Here is a 9,184-nt window from a genome sequence, read left to right as displayed (position 1 = left end):
CCGAGATATAATTTTTCTGGATCGTTCAGTCGTCCACTTTTTTTCTCTCGACTAGGTTTAAACTTTCTGTATAATTTCCATTAAAAATTCCATTCAATCTATACAATTATTATTATTTTTTGTTACACTCATCAAGGTTTGAATTTTTGAAATTATCACTTCGCCTACTTATCCTCGAATGGTACAAAAACCCAATATCTACCTTACCAACAATCGTCGAATGACCAACCACTATCAAGATTCCCAACTACTCCACCAGAGCGCAGATCAGTGCCACCAGACATGCGCACTCACCTCGGCGGAAGAACATATGTTAAAACCAGAGGCGCATGCTCAGTCACCGCTTCCGCGACATACCTAGCCATCTTTCCAGTAAAGTCAAAAGTAATTGTTTTTCAACTTTAGTCTTATTTAAAGGAACTTTTATTAATGTCAGAGCCACAGTCCGCTCTTCTACTAAGAAAACAATTAGCAGGTATAACGTGAATCTAAATTCTGTGTCCAGTGTGTGTCTCAGTGTGTGTAAAAGTTTCCTAAAAACCGATCCTCTCATTTTTATCTAAAAAACGAAGCGACCTCGCCACCGCTCTCGCCGAACTCTCGATTTCTTTGTGTTCTTCAGGACCCTCTCAAAATCCCATTTTTCGTCTCTCCGAGCCTCCAGCAATCCTCCTCGCGCAATTTTGACCCAATCTCGTTCTCCTGGCTCTATCGGGGCGTGAAAATCAATACGGAGCGACTCTTGGTGTTCGGGTCTCCCCCATGAATAACGTTAACCTAGCATTTCGTGTTTTCGCTTCTCGTACACGCGTGGAGCTCCTGTTCACTCCTGTTTCCTCCGAAGCTTGTGCGCCGCCGTCGTCAACGCGACCCCGGATCCCGAAAATAATTATCGGCCGTTTATTAATAGAAATTTGCGCGTTACGGCGTTCCAAAGCCGCGTTCGCGTTGTCCAAGAAAAAGAACGATGCGAAAGCATTTTCTTGCGAAGGTCGATCGCCTCAGAACGACTCTTCGGTCTCACATGGCGAGTTTAAACCTCTCCTCGAGGGTTGATTGACCTCCCCCGGTGACCTTGGTTCGAAACGTCGACCCCGAGAGGTCCTAACCTCCAGACTTGTGTCGCTTTGACAAAGACTGTCAAGAGAGGCGGCTTGCTTGCCCGCCTTGTCCGCAACCACGAGTCCGCGTATCGCGTGTAGTAATAACAGACATAACCTATAAATTGCAACAGTCGACAGTTCGCGTTGCTGCACTTTCTTCAATTCTCCGTGACCATTCAGCTTTCGATTTCTCGTTTTACTGCTCCCAGGCGCATAATGGCTGAAGGAGGTCTTCCTTTCAGTCCTTTTAACGAGTTTCGTTCGTCTTATTTCCATCTTTTTCAAGTCATCCTTTTCTTTTCATCGAAAATTGATCTACGCCGCAATATTATCTCGAAAATTATCTTGTTTCAAGATTCATCAGTTTGGTGAAATATTTGAATTTTTTTGTGAAAAATCGTTTAATTTTTGTTTAAAAATTATCATTTTTTGGTTAAATTTACCTATTTTTTTTATTTATAATTCTCTTTCAGTTGAAAATTCAACTGTTTGATTTTAAATTACCTTTTTTGTTAAAAAATCGTATTTTTAGCTTGCAAGTTGAACTATTACGTTAAAAATTATTTTGTTTATTAAAGGTTTATCTGTTTGTTGAATTTTTGGAATATTTTGTTGTAAAATTGTATATTTTTGGTTAAAAATTAAGTTTTTTAAAATAAATTTAATTTTTTTTATTGAAAAGTTGTATAATTTTTTGTTTAAAAATTAAGTTTTTTTTAATAATTCATTTTATTGACTGATTGAACTGTTCATTTCATTATAATTAAAATATCATGTTTGGTTGAATTTACCTATTTTTTTTATTTCCAATTTTTTTTATTTATGATTCTCTTTTAGTTGAAAATTCAACTGTTTGATTTTAAATTAATTTTTTTGTTTTAAAAAAAACCTATTTGTAGCTTGAAAGTTGAACTATTATGTTAAAAATTATTTTGTTTATTAAAGGTTTATCTGTTTGTTGAATTTTTGGAATATTTTGTTGTAAAATTGTATATTTTTTTTAATGAAGTTTTTTTAAATAATTCATTTTATTGACTGATTGAACTGTTCATTTCATTATAATTAAAATATCATTTTTGGTTGAATTTACCTATTTTTTTATTTCCCATTTTTTAAATTTATATTTCTCTTTTAGTTGAAAATTCAACTGTTTGATTTTAAATCAATTTTTTTGTTAAAAAATCCTATTTTTAGCTTTCAAGTTGAACTATTATGTTAAAAATTATTTTGTTTATTAAAGGTTTGAATTTGGTTTGTTGAATTTTTGGAATATTTTGTTGTAAAATTGTATATTTTTGGTTAAAAATTAAGTTTTTTTAAATAAATATAATTTTTTCCATTGAAAAGTTGTATAATTTTTTGTTTAAAAATTAAGTTTTTTTTAATAATTCATTTTATTGATTGATTGAACTGTTCATTTCATTATAATAAAAATATTTTTGATTGAATTTACCTATTTTTATTTATTTCCAATTTTTTTATTTATAATTATCTTTTAGTTCAAAAATCAACTGTTTGAATTTAAATTAATTTTTTTGTTAAAAAATCCTATTTTTAGCTTGCAAGTTGAACTATTATGTTAAAAATTATTTTGTTTATTAAAGGTTTATCTGTTTCTTTTAAAAATATTTTTAGTTAAAATATTTTTTAGTTGAAAATTGAAGTGTTTGGTTGTAAATTATCTTTCTTTCAAAATAAATTAATTTGTTCGGTGAAACATTAAAATATTTGGTTTATAAACTGTATATATTTTTTTTTAATAATTCATTTTTTTTAACTGATTGAACTATTCTTTTTATTAAAATATCTTTTTTGGTTGAATTCAACTATTTTTATTTTCAATTAAAATATTTTTAGTAGAACATTCAACTGCTTGGTTGTAAATAACCTTTTTTGTTACAAATTTTTACAAATTTTTTTGTCAAAAATTCGTCTTTTTTAATGTAGTGTTATAATTTTTGTTTTGAAAATCGTTTAATTCTTTGTTAAAAATTAAATTTTTTCAAATGTTAATTCTTTTTTTTTTATTAACTGTTTGAACTGTTCTTTCCATTAAAATTAAAATATATGTTTTTAGTTTAATTCAACTGTTCTTTATTTCCAATTAAAATATTTTTTAGTTGAAAACTCAACTATTGGGTTGTAAATGGCTTTTTTTATTAAAAATTCTTATTTTTCCTGTTGAAAATTTAAGTCTTATAAAAATTCGTATTTTTAGCTTGCATGTTGAACCATTATTTAAAAAAATATTTGGTTAAAAATTCATCTGTTTCATGAAACATTAGGACTTTTTGTTGAAAAATTGTATAATTTTTGGTTAACAATTCATTTTTTTAATGATAATTCAAAAATTCAAATCTTTTTTGGTTTTTTATATGCAAGTTAAACTATTATGTTAAAAATTATTTTGTTTATTAAAGGCTTATCTGTTTGTTGAAGTATTCGAATATTTTGTTGTCAAATTGTATATTTTTGGTTAAAAATTAAGTTTTTTTTTAATAATAATTCAATTTCTGACTATTATGTTAAATATTACTTTCTGTTGTTAGAAAATCATCCTTTTGGTGAAGCGTTAGAATATTTTGTTGAAAAATTTCAAAAATTTGGTTAGAAATCAAGTTTTTTTGTATAGTAATTCAATTTTTTGAACTAATAATTGATCTGTTCTTTTAGTTAAAATTAAATTTTTTTATATGTGTTTTTCAATTTATTATTTTTTGGTTCAAAAAAATTACTTTTTGGTTTAAAGTTTATATGTTTTAGTTAAAAAGTCAACCATTTGTTTAAGCATTTTTATTTTTTTAATTTAAAGCATTTTTTAGACGAAAAATCAAATAAACTATTTGTTTGAATGTTAAAAATTCTCTTCATTTTTTAAGATTCGTCATTTTATTTAAAAATTCATCTCTGATTAAAAAGTTTTTTTTTTAATTTGTTTTATTCTTTGGAAATTAATTTTTTAATGAAATATGTAATTTTTCTGTTCTCAGTTGAAAAGTTATATTTTTAATTAAAAATTAATTTTGTCTAGCAGAAAATTTCACCATTTGTTTTGAAATTCACGTATTTTGATGAAAATTATATTTATTTTTAGAAAATTTATCTTTGTTAAAAACCCATCCTTTTGCGTAAAAAATGGAACTGCTTGGTAAAAAATTAATTTGTTTTAATTGAGCATTCAAACATTTTGTTTCAAATTCGTATTTTTTGACAGAAAATTCATCTCCTTCGATGTAAATTGATCTGACTTAATTCACGATTCAACTTTTTATTTAAATTTTACTGTTTTTAATCTAAAATAGAATCTTTTTTGCTTGCTATATCAATTATAATTTTTTGTATTGAGAATTTATTTTTTGTTGAAAAATTAACTTTTTTAAAAAAATGAAACACTGTGAAAAATTCATATTTTTTTATTCATCGTTTTAGTTAAAAATTGAACTAGTTTCTTGAAAATTCTTCTTTTTGGCTTGAAAATTTAACAATTTTATAAAAAGAAATTAAAATATTCCTTGGAGATTTTTGTTTCTTTTTGTTAAAAAATTAAATTTTTCGCTTGAAAAATTAACTTTGTAGAGCATTTGTCTTTTTGACCCAAAAATTAAACAATTTTGTTGAAAATTCTTTAGTTTGTTAAAAATTATCTATTTTAAAGATTCGCCACTGATTAAGAATTTAACTATTTTATTTCAAATTCATATTTAAGAATTGAGAATTAATTTTCTTGACATTTTTTGTTAAAAATTCATTTTTTTTTTTTTTTTTAAGTTTTGTGATATGTAAATTCAAATTTTTTATTTTGTTTTATCTCGAATTAAATATTTTATTTAGATAGCAAGAACAATAGTTAAATTTATATAAATTCAGTTAAAATTCGCCTCAATTTAAGATGATAAATATCTGAAATTCAGAATTTGTATTCTTATTTAATATTTTGTCATGTATTTTTTTTTTTAGCCTACTTTAAAAAGTTTCTTCCTTTTATTCAATTTTCTGAAATCGACGTTTTCATTTTTTCGCTTGACTTATATTTTAAGAATTTTATCGCTGTTTTGACCGTTTGATTTTGCAATTTTAACCTTGGACTTTAAACTAGCGGAAATAATCATTGTATGCATTGATCTATTACCCTAAGATTTTTCTTTAGAATAATTAGAAAATGGTAAGAAAACAAAACTATTTTTGTTTAAAAATTCGTCTTTTTTAGTTTAAAAGTCTAAAATTATAATTTTGGTTTAAACTTGAATTATTTAATAGAAAATTGAATTTTTTAGTTGAAAATTCAACTATTTTGTTTAAAAAATCTGTTTTACTTTAGTTAAAAGTTCAACCATTTGGTTCATAAAATTGTCTTTTTGATCGTATATTTTTCTCCTCGTTTGAAAATTCATCTTTTTTAATTAAAAATAACACTATTTCTGAAAATTAATGATTTTTTTGAAAATTCAAATATTCGGTTAAAAATCATCTTTTATTTGAAAATTCAACCAATTGGTTAAAAATTCATGTATTTTGTTGAAAAATCGTCTTTTTGTTGATTTTAACCCGTTTTTTATTTCCAATTAAAATAATTTTCGATTAAAATATCAACTATTTGGTTGAAAATTAAACTTTGCATTGAAAAATCTCATGTTTTGCAGAAAATTCAAATATTTGGTAGATAATTTATCTTTTTTACAATTTACGGAATTTAGCGCTAAAATTTAATTTATTTCAATTCGAAAGCTTTAAATAATAAACTATTTTCAATTTTTAAATAATTTCGAATCAATATATTTATAATTAAACTTTTTATTACTTTTCAAAATCTATTTAAATATTGTTTCAGTATAAGATATTAGATTTTTAAACAATCTAGTTTGAAATTTTTATAATTGAGGAAAATAACAATTTTTAAATATTTAAAAATACTTTACTGTTCATTCAAAATAAGCGATTTTAGATAAAATAGTCAAAACTGAATTGTTTGAGATAGTAAGACTTGAATCTTCTATTTTTTTATTTTTACTTGAAAAAGATTTTTTTTTAATATATGAACATTGTAAGGCAATTTTTTAATTTTTCACGTTTATGAAAAAATTTACGGAAAAATTCGAATTCTAAGATATTTAGAAGTTCCGAAGCGATTTGAAAATAATTAAAACAATTTAAACAAAATGTAAATTTTTCAGAGAATTTTTGAAAAGCTAAAAAAAAATTAATGTATAAATTAAAATTGAATAATTATCGATTTGTAACGACTTAAAATAAAAATAATGCAACTTCTAATTTAAAAATGTAAAATTTTGTAATCTTTCAGTTTTTAATTTTGAAAATTTACAAATTTATTTATGCATTCTTTTAATAAATATATTTATTTCATGGGAAAATATGCTCCCATCATTGATATTTTTTCTATTTAAAGGCTGAGGAATTAATTAAAAAATTTACCCAAAACCCATTAAAAAAATTATGCAATTTTTACTTGAAAATGTTATTTTTAAATAAATTTTTTTAATATTACAATTGTTAATTATTAAAATTAAACTTGAGAATCCCATGTTTGATTATAAATTAATCTTTTTTACTTGAAAATTTATTTTTTGCTGAAAAATCCTTTTTTTTTTTCATATATATCAAATAATCTTTTTGGTCGAAAATTCAACTATTTCGTTCAATTATTTGGAGTGTAGATTCATAATTTTAGTTGAAAATCTACCTTTTTGCTTTAAAATTATTTCTTTTTTTTTAATTTAACTATTTTGTTTGAAAATATTATTTATTAAGTCAACTGGTTTTTTGTTATTTTTTTATTAAAATAAACATGTATTTTTAACTATTTAGTGGAAAATTCGTCTTTGTTAATTTCAACTCTTTTTATTTCTAATATAAATATTTGTTTCATGAAATATTAACTATTTGGTTATAAATTAACTTTTTTTGTAGGCAAATTTAAAATTATAATCATAAAAAAGAATTATAATAATAATTTGAAATAAGCAATTTTAAATAAAATAATAAATACTGAATTGTTTGAAATAGAAAGCCTTGAAGTTCTGTATTTTTTATTTTTTTATTTCTAAATGAAATTGTTAAATTTTGATGTGTAAATAACATTTTTAGAATTATAATTTAATTAAAAATAAATTTGAGTAGTAAAACAAATTGAGATGAATCATTATTAAAAATATTAAGAAGTTTCCAAGAAATTTCAAAAATATTAAAAACATTTGAAAATATTTCACAACAATTTAAATAAAATTTTAAGAGATTAGTTTTTTAATTTAAATTTTGTAATTTCTTAATTTTAAGAGAATATTTTAAAAAATGGATGTATAAAATAACATTTGAATAATTATATATTTGTAATGACTTCAAATACAAATAATTCGACTTCTGATTTAAAAATTCTTACATTTTTTAATCTTTCAGTTTTTAATTATGAAAATTTACAAATTTATTTATTCATTCTTCCAATTTTAATAAATAAATAATTGCATGGCAGAAATCATTTTTAAAAGATCATGTAATATTATTTAAAAATATGTAATTTTTTATAAAATAATTGTTTTTTATATATTATATTTGTTATGTCGAAATTATTTGAAAACCGCATAATAAATTCGTATTAAAGCACGCCTCTATACTTAATGAATGATTGTTTATAAATATTTAGTATTCTTATTAATGACTGAAATAAGCTTATATAAAATTTGAATAATTTCATTAATAAAATATGCTCCCATTATTTATATTTTTGCGATTTAAAAACTGAGAAATGAATTAAAAAATTGTCACAAACCCCATATAAAAAATTATGCCATTTTTAATAATTTTTTTTTAAATATTATAATTGTTAATTATTAGAATTAAATTTGGGTATTCCATTTTTTATTAGAGATTTCTTTTTTTTTTTAAATGCATTTATTTTTCTGAAAATTCGTCTTTTTCTAGAAAATAATTTTTTGGTAAAAAATTCAACTATTTGGTTCAATTTTGTTGGTGTATAAACTAATAATTTTAGTTGAAAAATGTATTTATTTTGCTGAAAATTCGTCTTTTTTTAAGGAAAATAAAATTTTTTATTGAAAATTAATTTTTTGTAACAAATTCAACTATTTGGTTCAATTTTGTTGGTGTTTAGATTAATCATTTTAGTTGAAAATCTACCTTTTTGGTGCAAAGTTAACTCTTTGGTTACGAATTTAATTATTTTTAAAAAAATTTCATTGGAAATTAATTTTTTAAATGGAAGATCGGACTTCAAAAAAAACGCAATCGGAAAAATAAACGGAAATTGTTTTCCTCGATTAAAACGGCCACCCTGCTTTTTTTTTTTTTTTTTTTTAATTTGTATAAATATAAATTTTCTGGAATTCTGGAGAATATTCACATAATTTTTTGAAGGTTTCAGATGTGCCCCGAAAAAAATTTAGAAAATTTTTAAAAAACTGTTTTTATTTGACAGGATTTTACAAAATATTCGGAAAAATTGGAAACTGTTAAAAAGATATTTAGGACTTTTAGAAGCTTAAACAAAAAAAAATATTTGATAAATTTTTTGAAATATTCCTATTTTTTGAAATATTTGTTAAATTCCTAAATATCTTTTGAACTGGCTCGAATTTTTCATTAAATTTCAAAAAATCATTTAAAAATTGAAGAACAAAATGCCTTAAAATCTTACACATTTAAAAAAAATTGGAATTTTCAAAAATCTAAATTTTATAAACAATTTTTAGAATTTAATCTACCTGCTTGATTAAAAATTAAAAATATAATTTTTCTGGGATCCAGAAAAAAATTAACACTTATTTTGGAAGATTTAAGATGTTTCAAGAAAATAATTTAGAAAATTTTCACAGGATTTTGGAATTTGTTTAAAAGATATTTAGGACTTTTAGAAGATTGAAATAAACAAAAAAAATATTTGATAATTTTTTAGAAATATTTTTATTTTTTGAAATATTTTTTAAATTCCTAAATATCTTTTGAACTGCCTCGAATTTTTCATTAAATTTCAAAAAATCATTGAAAAATTAAAGAACAAAATTCCTTAAAATCTTTCATAATTAAAAAAAATTTGAAATTTTCTGTAAATC

The 9,184-nt window shown here is 22.6% G+C and overlaps 1 protein-coding gene across 2 annotated transcripts in view; it reads left to right on the top strand.

The window, feature by feature from the left end:
• The first annotated feature begins 326 nt into the window (after positions 1-326).
• The window catches only part of LOC117179495 (ubiquitin-conjugating enzyme E2 G1), a 26,207-nt gene continuing 17,349 nt past the window's right edge, over positions 327-9,184 (top strand). For both annotated transcript variants that reach the window (XM_033371361.1, XM_033371360.1), the window contains exon 1: positions 327-475. In XM_033371361.1, the coding sequence (XP_033227252.1) occupies positions 430-475 (46 nt within the window). In that variant the 5' untranslated portion in view covers positions 327-429. The remainder of the gene's footprint in view (positions 476-9,184) is intronic.

The sequence above is a fragment of the Belonocnema kinseyi genome, chromosome 9 (assembly GCF_010883055.1).
Source record: "Belonocnema kinseyi isolate 2016_QV_RU_SX_M_011 chromosome 9, B_treatae_v1, whole genome shotgun sequence".
In the NCBI taxonomy this organism is placed as follows: Eukaryota; Metazoa; Arthropoda; class Insecta; order Hymenoptera; family Cynipidae; genus Belonocnema; species Belonocnema kinseyi.
This window is presented reverse-complemented; position numbering and strand designations above follow the sequence as displayed.